Source organism: Lynx canadensis, chromosome C1 (genome assembly GCF_007474595.2).
Source record: "Lynx canadensis isolate LIC74 chromosome C1, mLynCan4.pri.v2, whole genome shotgun sequence".
Taxonomy (NCBI): domain Eukaryota; kingdom Metazoa; phylum Chordata; class Mammalia; order Carnivora; family Felidae; genus Lynx; species Lynx canadensis.
Genome location: NC_044310.1, coordinates 188,931,404 through 188,956,834, shown reverse-complemented (window position 1 = coordinate 188,956,834; position 25,431 = coordinate 188,931,404). Strand labels below are relative to the sequence as shown.

The following is a 25,431-nucleotide window of genomic DNA, read 5'->3' as shown; positions in this document are numbered from 1 at the left end:
TTAAATACAGTTTTCCTGGGCTACTCAATAGCCCAGATAGATTTTCAGTGAGATCACTTTGTAGTGACCCTGTCCACTCTACTACCCTCAAAATCTTGCATAAACACATATGTACATTAATAATTAAAAATAAGCAGTAGTGCCTGGGTGGCTCAGTCGGTTGAGCATCTGACTCTTGATTTCAGCTCAGGTCATGATCCCAGGGTGGTAGGATGGAGCCCCACATCAGGCTCTGCACTGAGTGTGGAGGCTGGAGATTCTCTCTCTCTCTCTCTCTCTCTGCCCCTCTCCCCCACCTGCTCTCTTCTCTCTCTAAAAAATAAAAAAATAAGTAAAAATAAGTAAAGGGCACTCACTAGATGATACAGTACGTCCAAGGAAGGAAAAGGAATATCAGGAACGTGGATTTAAAATACTACAAAGTAGGGTGCCTATGTGGCTCAGTAGGTTAAGCGTCGGACTTCCACTCAGGTCATCATCTCATGGTTTGTGAGTTCGAGCCCCGCATCATGCTCTACATTGACAGCTCAGAGCCTGCTTCAAATTCTGGGTGTCTCTCTCTCTCTCTCTCTCTCTCTCTCTCTCTCTCTCTTTCTGCCCTGCCCCCACTCTCTCTCTCTCAAAAATAAACATTTAAAAAAATAAATAAAATGTGAAAAAGTTTAGGGGTGCCTGGGTGGCTCAGTCAATTGAACATCAGACTCTTGATTTTGGTTCAGATCATGATCCCAGCATTGTGGGATTGAGCCCTGGGTCGGGCTCTGTGCTGAGGTGAAGCCTGCTGAGGATCCCTCTCTCCCCCTGCCTCTCTCCCCTATTCGTGCTCTCTCTCTCTCTAAAATTAAAAAAAAAAAAAAATACTAAAAAGGTTAGGCATCTGAAATTATAATGTAAATATAAAAAAAAAATAAGATACGGATTCATTTCCAAACATCTCATTTCCAGACAATAAAAATGTTCTGTTTCATGCAGACAAAAACCCTTGCTGACTGAGAGCAATACAGTGAAGGCAATGATAAATACAAAGTAAAAAATAAGGGCCAAAGGAACAAAATATGATGGCTAGACAAAGATTATGCAAAAACGCCACACTGTGACCATCAACTGGTTTGTAGTGCTCAGCAACTCTGGTCTCCAAAGATCCTGCAGAGCCCTTGCTAATACACAAGGGAAACAAATACTGGTATATGAATACATCTTCAAAATTTGAGAGCAACAGAAAGTTTTCTTTTACTAAGAGGACAGTGGGTTACCTTGTTAACAATCTTGACTTAAAACCTAACAAAATCTGTTAGGTACTACATATAATAGAAATATAGACATTCCACAGGAAAACAAATACTTCCTCTTGATCTCTCTACTTTTACATCTGCACCACTACAGCCTACCATGTCATCAACATACTACACTGAATGGGAATGCTAGCTGGTGTAGCCACTCTGGAAAACAGTATGGAGGTTCCTCAAAAAACTAAAAACAGAACTACCCTACGACCCAGAAATTGCACCACTAGGCATTTATCCAAGGGATACAGGTGTGCTGTTTTGAAGGGACACATGCACCCCCCATGTTTATAGCAGCACTATCAACAATAGCCAAAGTATGGAAAGAATGGATGAATGGATAAAGAAGATGTGGTATATATATACAATGGAGTATGACTCGGCTATCAAAAAGAATGAAATCTTGACATTTGCAACTATGCAGACGGAACTAGAAGGTATTATGCTAAGTGAAATTAGTCAGAAAAAGGCAAAAATCATATGACTTCACTCATATAAGGACTTTAAGAGACAAAACAGATGAACATAAGGAAAGGGAAACAAAAATAATATAAAAACAGGGAGGGGAACAAAACAGAAGAGACTCATAAACATGAGAACTGAGGGTTACTGGAAGGGTTCTGGGAGGGAGGATGGGCTAAATGGGTAAGGGCACGAAGGAATCTACTCCTGAAATCATTGTTGCACTATATGCTAATTAATTTGGATGTAAATTTTAAAAAATAGAAAAATTAAATAAATAGATAAATAAATAAATAAAAACATACTACACTGAAGTTTAAATCTTATTTGATCTACTCGATGCTTTCCTCTCTAATCTAAGCAGAATTTGTTTTGCTTAGATTAAATAAAAGCATCCTATTCCTGGCCGGAATTAATTTTCATCCTTTTATTTCCCATTGTCCTAACTATAATTCGTCTACCAACATTATCTTCTTTTATATTCTAATTCATCTTGTCCTGTCCTAATTAGTATTTTTGTCATTTTCTTTTTTCCCTTTTCTTTTCTCTCTTTTCAGTTTTTTTGGTTATGGTTTTTTTTGTTTGGTTGGTTTTTTTGTTGTTTTTTTTTTTGGTGAGGGGGCCAAAAACAAGATTGTCAATTTAAAAAATTTTAAGCATGTATCATCAAGCCAATGGGTATCAAAGCATTTTGTCTTTGTCTTACACATTTTTTGAAAAATCCAATTTGTGGTACAATGACTCTGAAAAGTTGATAGAGAACAAATATTACCCCCTTTTACAGATGAAAAAACTGAATTGCTAAGAGGTTGACTATGCAAAACCACAGAGCAGGAGCACAGCTGGACCACCATTTTAGTCATCTGGCTTTTGGGATATATTATGTCCACCTGATCACAAATCTCCATGATAAACCAAATGTTTATATTATGATGCTACAGAAGAAAAATGTTAAGCTTTTACATTAAATGGCCATTTCTGCCAAAAGTCAAATCCAGAGCTCACTTCTGTGAGATAGAATTAAAGCTCAGTATTCTCATAACCACACAAGACATACAGAATTTTGTAATTTACAGTGTTCTCCAGAAGAATAGTCTAAAATAAGCACAATCAGAATACTCTAAAACATTTCTGAAATTAGAGTACAATTTATAATAAACCATGAACTTGGGCTAGGATTTTACCTCAAATTTAAAATTCAACAGAAAAATAACTTTCAAACAAAATCTTTTTAAAATTATAAAGATGTTTCCCAGAAAAAAGGATAACCTTGGGAAGAAAATGTTCTTGTTTCAAATATTAAAAAATAGTTTAAACATATGTAGTGTTTAGTTTTCAACAACACTACATGAAGTGGTTTTCAATCATTACATACTTACCCAAGTGTCCCTTTCCCTGACATAGGGGGACTGGGGGGTTTCTGAGTTGGAGGTGTTGTACGCGGCAGCCCACCCATCTTCATATTCTGGGTACTCACCTAAAAAAATTTGGAGGAAAAATCAACTCGTATGCAGTGAAACAAAATGTCACTTTTGGGAAATAATGTTATGCTATTTAACAAAGGAGGGGAAGGTTTAAATAGGAAAAAAAAAAAAAATTAGAGGCCATGCATTTCATATGCAATTTCTACTCTACTATTATTCTACAGTTGTACTCAAAGGACTCTTCCTAACATGAGATTTTCAAATGATTGTAAACTTGTATGCAAAGACTGTATTTGCCATTAGGCCATCACACCAACAGATCACTGGTTAGACTATTTGATACTATATTTAATTGAAATTAAATAGGATAACCATAAGAACTTTAGTTTTAACAAAGAAAAACTTGGTCAAAAACAATAATGCCTTTAAACAATTCCTTGTTTTTTAGATAGCAAGTATATCATAAAAAATACATGTTTCCCAATAAAATATGCAGTATAGTTTTGATCCATTGTAACTAGAGAATACAAAGTCAAATTGTATGGTATACCAAAAAATTTTCAGTTTTTAAAATAGTGGATCAGCCTTACAATTCAGATTTCTTTAACGTTCTTTTATGAAGGAATCACCTACCTGAAAGCTGCCAGAAGTTAAGTCATGTTCCTAAACATCTAAACTAGAAAGTTAGGGCTGAGATATCCCATTCAATTATGAGCAATACAGAGGCCAAAGGCAATGTACTAGTTCCAATGGGAATTAGACCCACTCAGGCCGAAAATAAAGATTATGGGAAAGATGTAACATCGTCCTAAATCAGAGCTGGGCCATCACTCCTCACTATTCCATCTCTCTCTAATTGAAAATATGAGAGAAAGAGAGTAGCATAATCTGGAAACAAATGATGCCACCAAAGAAGTATATCAGCATTCATATAGAAAGCCCTAGAAATCTGGATATCTTAAAGAGGTAAGAGAAGTCATTCACAAATATAGTTCAAATGCAATCTCAAATTGTCTGAGATTACCAATGGGTTAGAGTAAATATGTTCAACATAAAGGTTCATACCTGACCCTATTTTAAGCCCCCAATATTGTGGATTACCAAACACTTCAAAAAAAGATATTAACTTTTCTAATAAGATTATGTCTGGAGTATTCAATTTTATTTATAAAATGAAACTGCAAGACATTACACCACTGAAATCAGAATGTATTTATAACTATAATTTCAAAATATAAATTTTAAGAAAACAAATCATAACCAAATACAGAGTACTGAGGCTGCCAAAATTACTCTGGCTTAAATGAAATTTTTAAAAATCCTGAAATACTACTTGTTACCTGAATAGGCAAGAAATAATATATCATGAAACAAACTCTGCAAATGAATAAGCCCAGTGAACAAGTTGTGTGTGATGTTAAAACAATCTTTAATGACAAATGATACCTTTGAGATGTCAATATTTTTTCAAGTGAAACGTTTATCTGAAATCCTTTGGTGTTACTTTTAATAAACACAAAACAAACCAGTTATCAAGTAAGACAGATTAACTTATCCTTGTTCCCCCCTCATTAATAAGCAGAGGGTATACTAATCATATCTTAAAATGAAAATGCCAGAAGTTTTTAAAACATCAATCCACATTTAGGTAAAATTTCAAGAGTAATAGGACAAATAACCAGTAGCTTTTCAAACTGTAAATCTTAATTTATGATATCAGATTTTTTATAGTAATAACCAAAGTCCTTTAAGCTCAACCTTAAACAACATAAAACCCAAAGTTACTTTAAGTGATGAGGGAGAAGTAGGTGAGCCAACACTAAACTACATCAATTTGCTAGAAACGGGAAGGAAAAGGAGCAGCAGTAGAAAAAGTAAAAGAGAATTTTATTCTATATATGGAATAGCTAAAATACTTGAAAACAGCTTTTCAACTTTGATTCAAGGTTTTGGCATGTAAAGTGTTTTTATTTAAATTGCAGTATCTTCTAGAAGTCTTTTAATCTATAAAAATATATAAAATAAACAACCTATATATTAAAATCCAGTGGACACTTCCATAAACAAAACTTGATACATTTTATGATCTGTAGAATCATCAAATGATTGTATCTGCTTGGTTAATGGGGTTTGGATAAGTAACTTAAATCATGTAAGAAACCAGAGTCCCTGTAGAATGTCCAAAAAATCTGTAATTTTATACTTTATTGATACTGTACCTTTATATGAAGCTAAAAGAGTTTTTCAATACTTCTTCAAGGTGGTTTTCCTTTGTGAAAAAGGCTAAGTAAAACGATGAATATGCTATGCAGAGTATAAATACTGCCATCTAATTTGAGGAAAAGAGCAAGAATAGGAATAACTGCCGAACAAAACTTAATGTGTCGGGGCGCCTGTGTGGCTCAGTCAGTTAAGCATCTGACTGGCTCAGGTCATGATCTCACGGTTTGTGAGTTCAAGCCCCATGTCAGGCTCTGTGCTAACAGCTCAGAGCCTGGAGCCTGCTTCAGATTCTATGTCTCCTCCTCTCTCTGCCCCTCCCATCCTCATGCTCTGTCTCTCAATAATAAAGAAATGTTAAAAAAAAAAACAAAAAAAAAAACAAATAAAAACTTAACATGTTTATCACAGGCAGGATCTGTATTACAATTAAAGAAAGTTTATTTCAAATATAAAATAATTTGATTAAAAAAATTCACTTGATAGCCATCATGGTTCTAAACACTATTTTGAGGGAAGCTTATGGGGGAGACATCACTTCCTCACAAGCAGCAAAACACAGGACTAAATTTTGTGTGTGGAGAAGTGGACAGCCGGGGGCGGGGGGGTGGGAGGGAGAGAAAGAGAGACAGGAGAATGAGAATGCACCATAAACTCAGGACAAAGAAAACAAAGCAGAGCTACACTTACTTCATTACAGCAATTCCACATGAAACTTTAAAACAAACTATAAACATAAGCAGAACTATCATCTGGTTCATAAACATGCAGTTAATGGTCCTGAATCATGAGTGTGCGTGTTCATTATATTTCAAAGTCTTTTTTGGAAATCAGAATGAAGCTTTTAACCATCGAATTATGTGGGCATTTTTTTAATTCTATAAAGGGGAAAGTCATCATTGAGAGCTAAGTAAAGCAGGTATTAGGTATAAGGAGGAAACAGTAGGAAACATTCTCCCCCTTTTTTTCCCACCAAAAAGAAATCCTCAAAACAGAAGAATTATTTCATTTAAGTGACAATGCTCAAATACTTTGCCATTGGCCTGTGACTAAGGAATGTAGGTAATACTGGAGGTAGAAAAGTTCTTTTATGTTCAAAGAGTGGTCCTATCTCCCAGGCTTTGGAGATCTCTACTACTAGCACCAAGCATCAAGCTCATTCTTATGGCCTTAATATTTTTTCTACAGTGCTCCTACTCTCCTGCTCTATGCTTTTTTGGTACATTCAATAACTCCTTGAACCTTGATATATCAAAATACAATGTTTATGACAAATCTCAGTGCTTTTTCAGAACCCTGTGAACTTCAGTATTTTTTATAAAGCTGGCTGGCCAGATATCTCTAGTTCACAAAGGACACTTCTGCTATGAAGAAATCTCCCACTGACAGATGACCTGCTGTGACAGAATAGTACCAGACACATTCTAAAATGGTTATCTGTGGTATATTCCTCATTTATCAACCACTTTTCATCTACCAGACTAGTAGGCAATGGAATATGAAAAAATTTTCTTTTTTAATTTTTAACATTTATTTGTTATTAAGAGATAAAGAGCATGAGCATGGGAGGGGCAGAGAGAGGGGGAGACACAGAATCCGAAGCAGGCTCCAGGCTCCGAGCTGTCAGCACAGAGCCCAACGCAGGGCTCGAACCCACAAACCACAAGATCATGGCCTGAGCCGAAGTCAGATGCTTAACTGACTGAGCCACCCAGGCACGCCAAGGAATATGAAAATTAAGGGAGACATGGCAGGGGGTCAGAATGAGACACAAAGGCCTATAAAATGATTTCTCTGCTTTTAAGGAACTTAGAATATTTTAGAATAAGACTATGTTTTAAACAAAAAGGAATGTCTACAAATTATAGAAATCTCCAAAAAAAGAAATATCAGTATTAATAAACATTTTTAAAAAGCAGGATTTAAATATACAAGGAGGAGCAGTATGTATAGTTCAAGGTAAATTACACTTTTATATGGTTTATTATCTGCAGTCCTTTCCAACTTTAACATTTTTAAATTCTATTTTCTACCTTAATGTATTATATTATTCCATTCATCACCCTTTGAAAACCAATCATTTTTATACCAGCACTAAAAGAGAAATAATTTGTTATATGCTGAATACTTTTTTCACTCTACTTTGTTTTGGTTCACCAAAAATTATTAACAATGTGCTTAAAAAAAAGAGGGGAGGGGGACAGGAAGGAAGAAAAGACAGAACGTTGGTGCATTGTAGCTTCTAGGATGAATGCAGGGTACTCTTCTCACTCAGTAAACTGCACCCAGATATAACAGCAACACCTATATAGAGCCACAGTACCCAAAGAGTGAAGGTTTTTGGTACAAAGAGCAAAGATGTTAAGGAATCTTATCCAAGTGTGATATTTCCTTGCTTTCTAGGAGCTTCTCTCATTTCCCACTCATTTTGGTCTATCTCTCACATGAACAGATCCTGAACCCAGGAAGGTCAAGAAGGAATCTGGAGGAAATGAGCATGGGATAGCAGCTTAGGCAAGCTGGTCTAAACTTACGAGGAAAAGAATTAGTCCACTTCTGTGTTTCATTCAGGTAATCTTTCTGTTCTCTTCAATCACTTTAAAACATCAACAGCCAAAATCTGCCTATAGTATTTACAGGAAAAGAGCCAAGCGACTACACACTGCTTTGGGTGTAGTTCTTTGTTATGCAAAAGCACTCTCCTCACAATTCCACATGCCTTCACTCAGCAAGACTGAGGGCTTGGAGCCAACATCATCTATTCAATAACACAAGAAGTACTATTTGGGGCGCCTGGGTGGCGCAGTTGGTTAAGCGTCCGACTTCAGCCAGGTCACGATCTCACGGTCCGGGAGTTCGAGCCCCACGTCAGGCTCTGGGCTGATGGCTCAGAGCCTGGAGCCTGTTTCCGATTCTGTGTCTCCCTCTCTCTCTGCCCCTCCCCCGTTCATGCTCTGTCTCTCTCTGTCCCAAAAAAAAAAAAAAAAAAAAAAAAAAGTTGAAAAAAAAAAAAAGAAGTACTATTTGCCTCAACTCCTCTAGTCACATCTCTCTATCAGATCTGTTGAAATGTCAGTGGCCGTGGTTAATAGTTAATGATTCAGATCTCAGTTATCTTCCTGTCATCACTTTCTATACTGAAGACATGGCAAATAACAGGGTTTAGAAAGAAAATGTATTTGAAAATAAATTACAAGGGTCAGTTAAGAAAATAAAGGGGCGGCTGGGTGGCGCAGTCGGTTAAGCGTCCGACTTCAGCCAGGTCACGATCTTGCGGTCTGTGAGTTCGAGCCCCGCGTCAGGCTCTGGGCTGATGGCTCAGAGCCTGGAGCCTGTTTCCAATTCTGTGTCTCCCTCTCTCTCTGCCCCTCCCCCATTCATGCTCTGTCTCTCTCTGTCCCAAAAATAAATAAACGTTGAAAAAAAAATTAAAAAAAAAAAGAAAATAAGAACAAAAAGGAAATGCATGCTTAGTTTGGTGAATACGATTTTAGTAACTGTATTTAAAAGAGACTTCTTGAATATACTTGAATGTCTTTTACCATTAATTCTCCAAAATACTAAAACTGTAAAAAAAAAAAAAAAAAAAAGAAAAAAACACCTAAACTGTTACTGAAACACATAACAAAATATTTCTCTAATTTTTAACCTGTTGTTAAATATTATCATGAACTTTTGATGTTTTGATACAATATTCAGCTAGAAAAACTCTTAAAATGAGTTTATACTGAAATATTGGAAAAAAAGAAACTAATCTTGATTTTAGCAAAATACATGATACTGCAACTTAAAAAAAAACCCATAACACTGAATATTTTCCACTTCTCACTTTCTTTACATTGACTAAGAGTCAAGAGATAATGACATACTGGCCACAAGTGTATAATAAAGCACACCATTTATAGAATAAAAAGGCTATTACACAGGGGGAGGGTTAAATGAAGCACATTAGTTGGCCCTCCAATCCATAACATAAATTCTACATTTACAAAAATCCAGCTAATTTTACTCCATAATGACATTTTATGATACGGTAACTTACATTTTATTTTCACAAAACATATTAACATTGCAAAATAAGCATTTATTCAAAAATATTTACTAAGCCACTAGTGTGTGTGTCAGGCACTGTTCTAGGAGCACAGGACAAGGTGGTGAACAACACAAAAAAATCTGCCCTCACAGAACATGAAGACACACCACAAAGTTGCATGACAAAAAGTTTTAAATATTAAAAAGAGGAATAATTTGTTGATTTTAGAAGGCCAAGTGCCGAGTATCTCTTCACTCCCCATATGTAATATTCTACATAAGAACAAAGAATGGAAATCCAGCCCTGGAATCTCTTACCTTAAATCTAAGCAACCACTTAATGCATAAATGGAGCAAATAAAAGAGGTAAGGAAAAAAAGCATTGAAAGGTTAGTTGGAACTTCAGGATGTGAAGAGAAAGGAAAAAAACAAAGAAAAAACAAGTTAAGCATTCAGCATTAAAAAATAATGTTTCAGTAGATCATAGAAAGAGTGGTCAAAGCAGAATGTGTCATGAACAGGAAGGTTTTTTGATGAAATTATATGACATTGCTTTATTCAAAAAACATTATTAAAGATTTCTTCACATTAGTGTCGCCTAAACACTAAAAGTCCAAATAAGAAGGACTACAGAGTCCCAAAAGAGTAATATTTTACTTGAATTAAGTAAGAATTGGAGTGGGAAGGAAATCATGTTTTTATTATGTAAATGGGCAAGCACAAATATTATGCTTTATTCTAAGTGCCTTTTGGAAGTAGATTCCAGCAGTATCCTAAAATTTTCTATTTACAGTTATTAGCCTTGAAAAAAAATCTCAAAATTATAAAATGTTAAGTATTTTATAAAATTAAATATCAAATTCCAGATAATAATGCTTATATTAAAATTCTAAGAAAAATATTTTTTTAATTATACTGTATGTTTTCTTTTACCAAGATATACATTAAATTTAGACTTAACTGATTTCTAGCCATACTAGTATAGTGTATTTTTTTAATTTACATTTGCTTATATATACAGACATAAATCAACTGCATAAACTATACAGTTTCACTTATATGTATATTGTATATATTTATCCAAAGTCACATTCAATAAGTCACTGCCTTTCAAATCAATGATTAAGATGTAAACTTTAAGCTACTTAATACTTAGCTGATGCTCCAAATAGTTTAAGTATAAATACCAATTTCATTGAAATTTATATGCACTTCAGTTTTGATCATGGTATTTTATATATACAGCAGGCACTCTAATACATTTTAAAAGATAGCCAAAACACATAATGGCTACATATTCAAAATGGGTAGAAATATTAATTCATATATTACTTTTGTCTACACTATTCTCACCCAAATGTTAAGACAGAATTATTTTAGAAAAATTCAAAGTACATGTTTGTTTACATATGTTCTTTCTGAAAACTAATGCCAGAAGCTTGCTGATAAATTCTTGAGGTAAGGTAAATACTTTAATAACATGCTAAGTAATCTTTTAATCAGTCATATTAAGTCATTAAAAGACTACAGAAATTATACCACACTTATTTGCCCAATCTACATGAGGTCTAATCATAACTGTTTAAATAAATGCATTTCATTTACAGATGACTGCTTAAAACTTGACAACATAGCACTAAGAAGAAGCAAGAAGGATAAAATAGTTATAGTAGTAAGGAATCTTCAGAACCACAACTGGGCCAAAACTTGGGCTTCCAAAAAAGATAAAAGCTTCATTTTCTAAAGCGTTTCATTATGGACTGCTATTTTTAAAAGGCTGACAAAAATTATACTTACCTTTACTCCATGTCCAATATCATCTAGAATTGTATAGTCAATAGGTTTTCTAATATAACGAACTGGTCGTTCAAGATTGGCTGGAGCAATAATCTTATGTGTCCTTGAAGTGTTTTTATTGGTAGTCAAAATACCAATCTCTCTTCTTGCAACCTTCTCTTTATGAATATCAACGGTCTGAAAAATATAATGTAAGTGCAACACGAGAATGTATAGTTCTAATAACCGGAAAAGCCAAAATATAGGTGCTCAGTGACTTAACATCATTATTTATATTCTTAACCCCAATGGCTAAATTTTCTCCTTTTTGGACCTACTGGCTTTCTCCATTTCTAGGCTAAAGCAAGGGCTGGCAAATCATGGCTGGCAGACCAAATCTGGCCCACTAAGTTTTTTACCACCTGAAGTTTTTTGTTTTTACAACCCAGGAGTGGTATTTACATGTTTTAATGGTTTTAAAAAGTCTAAAGAAAATTAGTGCCATGACATGTGAAAATTATACAGAATTCAAATTTCAGTTTCTATACATAAAATTTTATTGGACCACTGCCATTCTACTCACTTACATATTTTCATATTACAAGGGCAAAGATGAATGTTGTAACAAAGGCTGTATGGCCTGCAAAGCCTAAAATATTTATTAGCTGGGCCTTTACAGAAAAAGTTTGCCAATCCTTGGGTTAAAGCATGCTAATTTTTCCCAAACCCCATTTATATTTATACTAATACAATGATCAAGAAAACCCCAGTGGTTAAGTTGGTTACATTTTAAAATAACCTATTAGTGTAATTTCCATTGGTGTTTAAATGCCTTTTTTATTTAAAAAAAAAAAAAAAAAAAGGAGCCTGGGTGGCTCAGTAGGTTGAGCGTCCAACTTCGGCTCAAGTCATGATCTTGCAGTTCGTGAGTTCGAGCCCAACATCAGGCTCTGTGATGACAGCTCAGAATGTGGAGTCTGCTTCAGAATCTGTGACTCCCTCTCTCTCTGCCCCTCCCCTGCTCATGCTGTGTCTTCTCTCAATAAATAAATAAACGTTTAAAAAAAAAAAAAGGGCCTAAAATATAAATACAATGTTAACATTTTTTTACAAAAAAATTTGTTTTTTATGACACAATACTCATAAAATATTTCATTAATTTATTGGGTTTATTAAATGTTCACATAGGATGTGTTTTTTTACTTTTCCATTTGCTAATAGAGGGTGAATTTCTGTACACAGATAATACTATGTTTCTTACTAATTTAATTAATACTATTAAACAGCATTTTCAAACAGCAGGCTATAATTTAGTGGCATATGAAGAGCAATTATTTTATATTTTTTAATTTTTTAAAGTGTTTTTATTTATGTTAAAAGAGAGAGAGAGAGAGAGAGCTGGGGAGGAGCAGAGAGGGAGGGAGAGAGAGAGAATCCCAAGCAGGCTCCACACTCCCAGCACAGAGCCTGATGCAGGGCTCAAACCCACAAACCACAAGATCATGACCTGAGTGGAAATCAAGAGTTTGTGCTGTCAGTGCAGAGCCTGCTTGGGATTCTTTCTCCCTCTCTCTCTGCCCCTCACCCACTCCCACTGTCTCTGTCTCTCTCAAAATAAATACACAAACTTCAAAAATAAAAAACACTTTCAGGGGCGCCTGGGTGGCGCAGTCGGTTAAGCGTCCGACTTCAGCCAGGTCACGATCTCGCGGTCCGTGAGTTCGAGCCCCGCGTCAGGCTCTGGGCTGATGGCTCGGAGCCTGGAGCCTGTTTCCGATTCTGTGTCTCCCGCTCTCTCTGCCCCTCCCCCGTTCATGCTCTGTCTCTCTCTGTCCCAAAAATAAATAAACGTTGAAAAAAAAAAAAAAAACACTTTCAAAACGTTTTTCAAAAACAAAAAATAAAATATCTGTAATAATACAGAAAAGATGACCATATGACAGTATTAAATATCACTTTATGAAATATGAAAGCTGATTATCTATCCTCTTAAACTACCTACGGTATGAAGGAAACTTGAAACAAATTCAAAGCCTCTTATTTCAATGAAAAGACTTAAAAACAATTTTTTTAAATGTCTGTTTATTTTTGAGAGAGACAGAGAGACAGAGCACAATCAGGGGAAGGGCAGAGAGAGAGAAAGACATAGATCTGAAGCAGGCTCCAGGCTCTGAGCTGTCAGCACAGAGCCTGACGTGGGGCTCAAATGCACAAACTATGAAATCATAACCTGAACTGAAGTCACCAACCATAACCAACTGATAACCCATAACCCAGGTGCCCCTCAGCCAAAAGACTAAAAGCCAACAGGATCTGTAAGCTTCACAACTAGTATCTAAATAAAGTATCAAATCAAAGACTGGCCAAGGTAGTAACTTTATCATTTAAGTATTTCTTTTTAAAACAAAAATAATCTTTGAGCTTTTTCTGAGCATGTTAAGTAAAAATGACAAAATCTGCTTTCCTTTTCAACTACTTGGTAGAGCTGTAACAGAAAAAAAGAAATTTGTATATTAGTGACAATGTTGGTATTTACTTATGTTTAACTTCAGAGAAATAAAAATCTCATTTTGAATAATTTTTAATGAGTCACATTCTAAATCATTAAAAATATGGGCTAAGAAGATTTCGTATATATTAAGTACACTTCAAAATAAACAAAAACCAAAGAAAATAGGCACATTTTTGTACCTATTTTTTATATAACTGGTCTTAAACACATCAGTAAAGGAAAATTTATCAGAGAATGTTATTTTCTTGAGACATTGTTTCCACCCCACTTTTTATTTTTTTAAGTTTATTTGTTTTGGGGGGGGGGGGCCCACCAGCACAGAGCCCAATGCCAGACTGAAACTCACAAACTGTGAGATCATGGACTCAGGAAGATGGCGGCGTAGGAGGACGCTGGGCTCACCGCGCGTCCTGCTGATCACTTAGATTCCACCTACACCTGCCTAAATAACCCAGAAAACCGCCAGAGGATTAGCAGAACGGAGTCACCGGACCCAAGTGCAGACGAGAGGCCCACGGAAGAGGGTAGGAAGGGCGGCGAGGCGGTGCGCGCTCCACGGACTGGCGGGAGGGAGCCGGGGTGGAGGGGCGGCTCGCCAGCCAAGCAGAGCCCCAGAGTCCGGCTTGCAAAAGCGGAGGGGCCTGACGGACTGTGTTCCGACAGCAAGCGCGACTTAGCGTCTGGGAGGTCATAAGTTAACAGCTCTGCTCGGAAAGCGGGAAGGCTGGAGAACAAAGGGAGGGTGAGCTGCGGAGCCCCCGGACGACAGAGCTCAGTTTGGCGGGGAACAAAGGCGCTCGCCAGTGCCATCTCCCCCGCCCATCCCCCAGCCAAAATCCCAAAGGGAACCAGTTCCGGACAGGGAAATTGCTCGCTCCGCGCAAACACCCAACTCTGTGCTTCTGCGGAGCCAAACCTCCGGCAGCGGATCTGACTCCCTCCGGCTGCCACAGGGCCCCTCCTGAAGTGGATCACCTAAGGAGAAGCGAGCTAAGCCTGTCCCCCCGCCGCCGTGCACCTTGCCTTCCCACCCCAGCTAATACGCCAGATCCCCAGCATCACAAGCCTGGCAGTGTGCAAGTAGCCCAGACGGGCCACGCCACCCCACAGTGAATCCCGCCCCTAGGAGAGGGGAAGAGAAGGCACACACCAGTCTGACTGTGGCCTCAGCGGTGGGCTGGGGGCAGACATCAGGACTGACTGCGGCCCCGCCCACCAACTCCAGTTATACACCACAGCACAGGGGAAGTGCCCTGCAGGTCCTCACCACACCAGGGACTATCCAAAATGACCAAGCGGAAGAATTCCCGTCAGAAGAATCTCCAGGAAATAACAACAGCTAATGAGCTGATCAAAAAGGATTTAAATAATATAACAGAAAGTGAATTTAGAATAATAGTCATAAAATTAATCGCTGGGCTGGAAAACAGTATACAGGACAACAGAGAATCTCTTGCTACAGAGATCAAGGGACTAAGGAACAGTCACGAGGAGCTGAAAAACGCTTTAAAGGAAATGCAAAACAAAATGCAAACCACCACGGCTCGGATGGAAGAGGCAGAGGAGAGAATAGGTGAACTAGAAGATAAAGTTATGGAAAAAGAGGAAGCTGAGAAAAAGAGAGATAAAAAAAATCCAGGAGTATGAGGGGAAAATTAGAGAACTAAGTGATACACTAAAAAGAAATAATATACGCATAATTGGTATCCCAGAGGAGGAAGAGAGAGGGAAAGGTGCTGAAGGGGTACTTGAAGAAATAATAGCTGAGAACTTCCCTGAACTGGGGAAGGAAAAAGGCATTGAAATCCAAGAGGCACAGAGAACTCCCTTCAGACGTAACTTGAATCGATCTTCTGCACGACATATCATAGTGAAACTGGCAAAATACAAGGATAAAGAGAAAATTCTGAAAGCAGCAAGGGGTAAACGTGCCCTCACATATAAAGGGAGACCTATAAGACTCGTGACTGATCTCTCTTTTGAAACTTGGCAGGCCAGAAAGAATTGGCACGAGATTTTCAGTGTGCTAGACAGAAAAAATATGCAGCCGAGAATCCTTTATCCAGCAAGTCTGTCATTTAGAATAGAAGGAGAGATAAAGGTCTTCCCAAACAAACAAAAACTGAAGGAATTTGTCACCACTAAACCAGCCCTACAAGAGATCCTAAGGGGGACCCTGTGAGACAAAGTACCAGAGACATCACTACAAGCATAAAACATACAGACATCACAATGACTCTAAACCCGTATCTTTCTATAATAACACTGAATGTAAATGGATTAAATGCGCCAACCAAAAGACATAGGGTATCAGAATGGATAAAAAAACAAGACCCATCTATTTGCTGTCTACAAGAGACTCATTTTAGACCTGAGGACACCTTTAGATTCAGAGTGAGGGGATGGAGAACTATTTATCATGCTACTGAAAGCCAAAAGAAAGCTGGAGTAGCCATACTTATATCAGACAAACTAGACTTTAAATTAAAGGCTGTAACAAGAGATGAAGAAGGACATTATATAATAGTTACAGGGTCTATCCATCAGGAAGAGCTAACAATTATAAATGTCTATGCGCCGAATACCGGAGCCCCCAAATATATAAAACAATTACTCATAAACAGAAGCAACCTTATTGATAAGAATGTGGTAATTGCTGGGGACTTTAACACCCCACTTACAGAAATGGATAGATCATCTAGACACACGGTCAATAAAGAAACAAGGGCCCTGAATGAGACATTGGATCAGATGGACTTGACAGATATATTTAGAACTCTGCATCCCAAAGCAACAGAATATACTTTCTTCTCGAGTGCACATGGAACATTCTCCAAGATAGATCATATACTGGGTCACAAAACAGCCCTTCATAAGTTTACAAGAATTGAAATTATACCATGCATACTTTCAGACCACAATGCTATGAAGCTTGAAATCAACCACAGGAAAAAGTCTGGAAAACCTCCAAAAGCATGGAGGTTAAAGAACACCCTACTAACGAATGAGTGGGTCAACCAGGCAATTAGAGAAGAAATCAAAAAATATATGGAAACAAACGAAAATGAAAATACAACAATCCAAACGCTTTGGGACGCAGCGAAGGCAGTCCTGAGAGGAAAATACATTGCAATCCAGGCCTATCTCAAGAAACAAGAAAAATCCCAAATACAAAATCTAACAGCACACATAAAGGAAATAGAAGCAGAACAGCAAAGGCAGCCTAAACCCAGCAGAAGAAGAGAAATAATAAAGATCAGAGCAGAAATAAACAATATAGAATCTAAAAAAACTGTAGAGCAGATCAACGAAACCAAGAGTTGGTTTTTTGAAAAAATAAACAAAATTGACAAACCTCTAGCCAGGCTTCTCAAAAAGAAAAGGGAGAGGACCCAAATAGATAAAATCATGAATGAAAATGGAATTATTACAACCAATCCCTCAGAGATACAAACAATTATCAGGGAATACTATGAAAAATTATATGCCAACAAATTGGACAACCTGGAAGAAATGGACAAATTCCTGAACACCCACACTCTTCCAAAACTCAATCAGGAGGAAATAGAAAGCTTGAACAGACCCATAACCAGCGAAGAAATTGAATCGGTTATCAAAAATCTCCCAACAAATAAGAGTCCAGGACCAGATGGCTTCCCAGGGGAGTTCTACCAGACATTTAAAGCAGAGATAATACCTATCCTTCTCAAGCTATTCCAAGAAATAGAAAGGGAAGGAAAACTTCCAGACTCATTCTATGAAGCCAGTATTACTTTGATTCCTAAACCAGACAGAGACCCAGTCAAAAAAGAGAACTACAGGCCAATATCCCTGATGAATATGGATGCAAAAATTCTCAATAAGATACTAGCAAATCGAATTCAACAGCATATAAAAAGAATTATTCACCATGATCAAGTGGGATTCATTCCTGGGATGCAGGGCTGGTTCAACATTCGCAAATCAATCAACGTGATACATCACATTAACAAAAAAAAAGAGAAGAACCATATGATCCTGTCAATCGATGCAGAAAAGGCCTTTGACAAAATCCAGCACCCTTTCTTAATAAAAACCCTTGAGAAAGTCGGGATAGAAGGAACATACTTAAAGATCATAAAAGCCATTTATGAAAAGCCCACAGCTAACATCATCCTCAACGGGGAAAAACTGAGAGCTTTTTCCCTGAGATCAGGAACACGACAGGGATGCCCACTCTCACCGCTGTTGTTTAACATAGTGCTGGAAGTGCTAGCATCAGCAATCAGACAACAAAAGGAAATCAAAGGCATCAAAATTGGCAAAGATGAAGTCAAGCTTTCGCTTTTTGCAGATGACATGATATTATACATGGAAAATCCGATAGACTCCACCAAAAGTCTGCTAGAACTGATACATGAATTCAGCAAAGTTGCAGGATACAAAATCAATGTCCAGAAATCAGTTGCATTCTTATACACTAACAATGAAGCAACAGAAAGACAAATAAAGAAACTGATCCCATTCAAAATTGCACCAAGAAGCATAAAATACCTAGGAATAAATCTAACCAAAGATGTAAAGGATCTGTATGCTGAAAACTATAGAAAGCTTATGAAGGTAATTGAAGAAGATTTAAAGAAATGGAAAGACATTCCCTGCTCATGGATTGGAAAAATAAATATTGTCAAAATGTCAATACTACCCAAAGCTATCTACACATTCAATGCAATCCCAATCAAAATTGCACCAGCATTCTTCTCGAAACTAGAACAAGCAATCCTAAAATTCATATGGAACCACAAAAGGCCCCGAATAGCCAAAGGAATTCTGAAGAAAAAGACCAAAGCAGGAGGCATCACAATCCCAGACTTTAGCCTCTACTACAAAGCTGTAATCATCAAGACAGCATGGTATTGGCACAAAAACAGACACATAGACCAATGGAATAGAATAGAAACCCCAGAACTAGACCCACAAACGTATGGCCAACTCATCTTTGACAAAGCAGGAAAGAACATCCAATGGAAAAAAGACAGCCTCTTTAACAAATGGTGCTGGGAGAACTGGACAGCAACATGCAGAAGGTTGAAACTAGACCACTTTCTCACACCATTTACAAAAATAAACTCAAAATGGATAAAGGACCTAAATGTGAGACAGGAAACCATCAGAACCTTAGAGGAGAAAGCAGGAAAAGACCTCTCTGACCTCAGCCGTAGCAATCTCTTACTCGACACATCCCCAAAGGCAAGGGAATTAAAAGCAAAAGTGAATTACTGGGACCTTATGAAGATAAAAAGCTTCTGCACGGCAAAGGAAACAACCAACAAAACTAAAAGGCAACCAACGGAATGGGAAAAGATATTTGCAAATGACATATCGGACAAAGGGCTAGTATCTAAAATCTATAAAGAGCTCACCAAACTCCACACCCGAAAAACAAATAACCCAGTGAAGAAATGGGCAGAAAACATGAATAGACACTTCTCTAAAGAAGACATCCAGATGGCCAACAGGCACATGAAAAGATGTTCAGCGTCGCTCCTTATCAGGGAAATACAAATCAAAACCACACTCAGGTATCACCTCACGCCAGTCAGAGTGGCCAAAATGAACAAATCAGGAGACTATAGATGCTGGAGAGGATGTGGAGAAACGGGAACCCTCTTGCACTGTTGGTGGGAATGCAAATTGGTGCAGCCGCTCTGGAAAGCAGTGTGGAGGTTCCTCAGAAAATTAAAAATAGACCTACCCTATGACCCAGCAATAGCACTGCTAGGAATTTATCCAAGGGATACAGGAGTCCTGATGCATAGGGGCACTTGTACCCCAATGTTCATAGCAGCACTCTCAACAATAGCCAAATTATGGAAAGAGCCTAAATGTCCATCAACTGATGAATGGATAAAGAAATTGTGGTATATATACACAATGGAGTACTATGTGGCAATGAGAAAAAATGAAATATGGCCTTTTGTAGCAACGTGGATGGAACTGGAGAGTGTAATGCTAAGTGAAATAAGCCATACAGAGAAAGACAGATACCATATGGTTTCACTCTTATGTGGATCCTGAGAAACTTAACAGGAACCCATGGGGGAGGGGAAGGGAAAAAAAAAAAAGAGGTTAGAGTGGGAGAGAGCCAAAGCATAAGAGACTGTTAAAAACTGAGAACAAACTGAGGGTTGATGGGGGGTGGGAGGGAGGGGAGGGTGGGTGATGGGTATTGAGGAGGGCACCTTTTGGGATGAGCACTGGGTGTTGTATGGAAACCAATTTGTCAATAAATTTCATATATATAAAAAACAAAAAAAAAACAAAACAAAAAAAACTGTGAGATCATGACCTGAGCCGAAATCAAGAGTCAGATGCTTAACCAACTGAGCCCCTCCATGTTGTTTTTAGAAACATAATTATCCTATTCAAAAATGAAGCCATAAGAATGCAAACCCAAGCAACCATAGAATTCTAAGCTTACTGCAAACTGAAACTTCAATTTCAAATTTTCATGCTGGAAATATGAATAAATCTCTACAAAATAAAAATGGGGAAGCAACTTTCCATATCTGCACTAATATATAGTTACATTTTATAGTAAGCACATTTTTTTAATTGTTTGAAAAAATTGAGGCTTTTTTTTTTAAAAAAGCACTCAAAACATTTGATCATACCTGGTGACTGGGGCATTTACATATTACTTCTATGTTCTCTTTATATACACACAAACACACAGCCCAAACCCACAAACCTTTATGCTAAGGATAAAACAAAAACCAGTATAGCAAAGAAAAAGATCTCAGACCTATGAGCCTAAATAAGGGCTAGTTGCTATAAAAGGACATAAAATTGGGCTCTTACATCTTCCTAGGAGAGAAGGCAAAGTACAATGAATTACAAGGAAATATATCCCTTCATGAGGAAGGGACAATTTTCCCCGGACTAAACTCTAAAAGGATTTGGTTGAAGGAATTCTGAAGAGAAAAATGTTGCTTCTTGTATTAATTACCAGTAAAAACTGAATGCATGCTCTAAAACATAATTCTTAACAGGATATATACATGGGAAATCAAATGAATTTAGTTTCACTATATAATATTCTAGTTGTCTATTTTAAAAGAATACCTACATCTGGGAAAAACTAGAGCAGGGCTTCTCAACAGAGACACTATTGAGATTTGGGGCCAGATCATTCTTTGTTGTGGGAAGCTGTCCTGAGTATTGTACAATGTGAAGAAGCATTCCAGAAGATACCAAGAGCACCCCAAGTTGTGACAACCAAAAATGTCTGCAGTGCCAAATGTCTCTGCAGGGGTAAAACTACCCGGATTGAGAACCAATGATCTAGAGGAGAGACTAATTCACTTATCCTTACATTATGCACTCTCAAATATCAATTGTTTCCAGACTTGTTACAAGAGTTGATTTAAGATTAATGTCTCTAGCGACTGGATAAGTATAGATATTTGGTGTCTTTAACTTTTTAAAAACATATACAGTAATAAAAGTAATATATGGTTAAGAAAATCAAAGAGCATAAGTTGTATTCTTCCCATCCTACTACCACACTAGGTTGAACTGTAGGAGTTCTTGTGAATCAAATATATCTTCAGAAAATAGATAGCTATGATTTTATTTAGAATCTGAATAATAACAGAGAACAATAAATCTACTCCATAAAGAAGGAGAAGAAAGTTTGGTCTATAACATTCTGAAATTTTCAGCAATCACCTACTTCAAATTTTTCAAAGGTTTCTCTTGGGGAAAATCACATTCAAATTAGATGGAGTAACAGAATGAACACTCCTCTATATACCTAAAATCCAGCTTCAACATTCATCAACTCACAGCCAATTATTAGTTTTAAAATAATTTTTTTAAAGCTCTTATATTTTTTTATTAAAAATATGGCTACTCTGTTTTTCCTAAATCAAATTCATAGCCTTCAGTAATCATCATTGCCTTGCCTTTTCATATTCTTTGAAATTACAAAACTAAAATGTGTTAAAGTTAAATTTTGGAAGTACAAGTTCAACATTAATATTTAGGAAGAATTTTAATAGAAAAAAAAGTATTTCAAATTTATCCTGTCACTTCTAGAGTTGTTGGTTACATGATAATAAATTTAGTCTTATTTAGTAGAGGTCTCAATAATACCACTTACCTGTGGCAAGTAAAAAATGTGTTTAGCAAAGATGACCAAAACTAATGCAAGTAACTTTTAATAAATACTACTATTGTTTGTTACCTGTTAACCAAAAAATAACACCAAATAATGTCACTGCAACTGTGTGGTCTATTCCTATTAACTGATCCTTATTAATTTGTTTCTCTATCCTTCTCATGGCTATTGCCAAGTCTGGTCTCACATGCTGTGGGCTTCCCCCATGACACTTTAGCCAAGTAGTGCCAAACCCAAGCTCTCTAGGATACCTCTTATCACCCTCAGATAACCATAATGGCTCCCAACTCCCTTGCAAGCCTGAGACCCACTCCTACATCTCCTTCATGGATCCAAACACATGCTCAGGCCACAACAGATATCAGGCAGGTACTGTATAAAGTACTTTGTTTTAGGATTACCCATGCATTGTTGTGGCCCATTAACACAGATAATCAAAAGGTGACTGTACTGGACAGTACTACTTCAGCTGATCATCAGTGTGAGAAAACATCTGCAAATAGTTACGGTGGAATAACTCAACTAAGTTGGGTGTTTTCAAATATGTCTCAATTTTTTAATTATAAGTTAATGTTTCAAATAAGCATTTAATTATTTAAATGACAAATAGGCTTTAAATTATTCATCTTTCATAAAACAAATTAGTTATTACTAAATGGCAATTTTCACTTATTCATTTTTTATAAAACGATATAAACTATACGTAAGAATTTTAAAACTGTATAAACCCTATCTTCTATGAATAATTACATATTGATAACCTTTCAAAGGATCTCCTTAATTTAAAATCGAATTTTTAAACAAGGCTATAAAGTTTGTTCTTAAGTAGGCTTCATGCCCAGCACGGAGCCCAGTGTGGGACCTGAACTCACAACCCTGAGATCAAGGCCTGAGCTGAGATTGAGTCGGATGCTTAACTGACAGAGCACACAGACACCCCAAGGCTACAAAGTTTTTTAAACAAAAAATTACCTGGGACTCCTGGGTGGCTCAATTGGTTAAATGTCCAGCTCGTGATTTCAACTCAGGTCATGATCTCACAGTTCATGAGTTCAAACTCCCAGATGGGCTGTGTGCTGACAGCACAGAGCCTGCGTGGGATTCTCTCTCTCCCTCTCTCTCTCTGCCCCTCCCCTGCTCACACATGCACACTCTCTCTCTTTCTCTCAAAATAAATAAATAAATTTTTAAAAATTACCTTACATGGTAAGTTCCTCAGGGGTTAGAACTTCCACCGCCTTTTAGTATCTAGCCCTTGAGAAGAATTACTTCCCTTCTCATAGCATTTAATAATCATTCCTTCCTATTTCCTTTACTCTCTGTTAACTACTTCAACACCTGGCCAAATAAATTCTAGTCAGCTCTTAGAGTGGGAAGAACACTACTCTTTAAGTTCTTTATGTTGCCTTTGAACCCCCTGATCTTCTTCTAAGCCATAATGAGGGGGCACTTGCGTGGCTGAGTCGGTTAAGTGTCCACCTCTTGATTTCGGCTCAGGTCACAACCTCATGGTTCGTGGGATAGAATCCCAAGTCCGGCTCTGCATTGACAGCGTGTGGTCTGCTTGGGATTCGTAGCCTCTCTCACTCTGCCCCTCCCCCACCTCACACTCACACCACACACTCTGTCTCAAAATAAATACACTTTAAGCCATGATGAACTGAATGTAGACAGTATTGACTCTTTAGGTTAAGTTGAGAAAAGCGACAGGCCTGGCTTGGAAAAGTTTTAGTTTATAAGCTTATAAGAATTTTAGTTTGGGGGACCTGGGTGGCTCAGTCCATTAAGCATCCAACTCTTGGTTTCTGCTCAGGTCATTTCACGGTTTGTGAGTTTGGCCCCATGTCAGGCTCTGTGCTGGCAGTGAGAAGCCTGCTTGAGATTCTCTCTCTCCCCCTCTCTCTCTGCCCCTCCCCTGCTCACACTGTCTCTGTCTCTCTCAAAAAGAAATAAGTAAACTTAAAAAATATATTTAAAAAAAAAGAATTTTAGTTTGAATAATGTTCTCATAAACCTTTTTTTTTTAACCAGAAATGGACACAAAGTCAAGGACACAGTAATAGCATTCATCCTTACACATAATGCTATACTGACTTAAAAGTAGCTATGTATGTTTATACAAGTAATTCAGTAAAATTAAATGTTTGTTCTGATAACTATATATTTTTGAAAAATATTTAATGTTAATTTAACTCCTACTCTCAGTTTTAAAATTAAAAATTTGTTAGCTTTTTAAATAATATGCTTCCAAAGAAATAAGATAACAGCAACAAAGCTAGAGATAGGATTTCTTTAAAATTGCCACCCTTGGGAGACGCCTGAGTGGCTTAGTCGGCTAAGCATCCGACTTCGGCTCAGATCATGATCTCATAGTTTGTGGGTTCGAGCCCAACATTGGGCTCTGTGCTGACAGTTCAGAGCCTGGAGTCTGCTTCAGATTCTGTGTCTCCCTCTCTCTCTGTTCCTCCCCCACTCATACTCTGCCTCTCTCTGTCCCTCAAAAATAAATGTTTAAAAAAAATTTTTTTAATTGCCATCCTTGGGGCACCTGGCTGGCTGAGTCAGTGGAACATGTGACTCTTGACCTCAGGGTTGTGAGTTTGAGCCCCACAATGGGTGTAGAGAGTACTTAAAAATAAATTTTTTAAAAATATTTATTTCTGAGAGAGCACAAGTGGGGGAGGGGCAGAGAGAGGGGGCAGAGGATCTAAAGTGGGCTCTGTGTTCACAGGCTGACGATAGCAAGCCAATGTGGGGCTCAAACTCATGAACTGTGAGATAATGACCTGAGCTGAAGTCAGACACTCAACTGACTGAGCCACCCAGATGCCCTAAAAATAAAATCTTTAAAAAATAAATAAAAAATAAAAATTAAATTGCCACCCTTAAACTACCTAAGGTAATCTACATCAAGAACCTATCCTAATACTTCGTATGGATATGGTGAGTGTGGTGTAAATTAGTGCACTACTTCATACTATGTTTAGTACAAAAAAGTCTGATACTAAATATTCGTAATCAATTCTATTTTGTTTTTTTTAAAACCTCTGCCATTCAGTTGGCTAAGTCAATGGAATTCCCATCTTCAGATTCTAATTCAGAATAATTTAGGCAATAGTTCAGTTATATCAGAGTGATGGAGGGTTGAGGTCAGCGGGGCACAGACTGAGGTGAATAGCAGAGCCAGCAGAATAGAAAGAAAAAAAGCAAATATAAATCAAGTTCATTTGTAGGAACCTCAAAAGAATAAAGAATTCCAAATGGAAAATAGCTCAGATATCATCTAATCAGTCTTATCATTTTACAGATGAGAAAACTGAAGTTCAAGTCAAATGTCACACAAGTCAGCAGAAGAATCAAAGTAAAACTTAGATCCCTGACCCTCCCCACTCCCAAACATATGGAGAAAAGAGGTAGAGCACTAGGCCGCTGAAAAGTGATAAGGTTCCTACCCATGACACAGAAAAAAGATACTGATGAGGAAAGAAAGCAAATACATCAGAGATCCAGTATCTCCTAGTCCTGAACCACTCTACCAGACAATTCCTACAAAACAACTCT

At 37.2% G+C, this 25,431-nt stretch overlaps 2 protein-coding genes across 29 annotated transcripts in view; one reads left to right on the top strand and one right to left on the bottom strand.

Moving 5' to 3' along the window:
• RAPH1 (Ras association (RalGDS/AF-6) and pleckstrin homology domains 1) overlaps positions 1–7,957 on the top strand; it is a 117,154-nt gene extending 109,197 nt beyond the window's left edge. The window contains exon 15 of the mRNA XM_032594467.1: positions 7,842–7,957. Within this exon, the coding sequence (XP_032450358.1) occupies positions 7,842–7,895 (54 nt within the window). The 3' untranslated portion in view covers positions 7,896–7,957. The remainder of the gene's footprint in view (positions 1–7,841) is intronic.
• ABI2 (abl interactor 2) overlaps positions 1–25,431 on the bottom strand; it is a 123,031-nt gene that overhangs the window by 41,775 nt on the left and 55,825 nt on the right. For 12 of the 28 annotated variants that reach the window (XM_030323841.1, XM_032594484.1, XM_032594471.1 and 9 more), the window contains exons 3-4: positions 11,219–11,395; positions 3,125–3,222 (exon numbers count right to left, since the gene is read on the bottom strand). In XM_030323841.1, coding sequence (XP_030179701.1) covers positions 3,125–3,222; positions 11,219–11,395 — 275 coding nt within the window. Of the gene's footprint in view, positions 1–3,124; positions 3,223–9,739; positions 9,758–11,218; positions 11,396–20,855; positions 20,883–21,955; positions 21,991–22,121; positions 22,133–25,431 lie in introns of all 28 variants that reach the window. The other 16 variants (XM_032594482.1, XM_032594481.1, XM_032594472.1 and 13 more) reach the window with 3 other exon arrangements.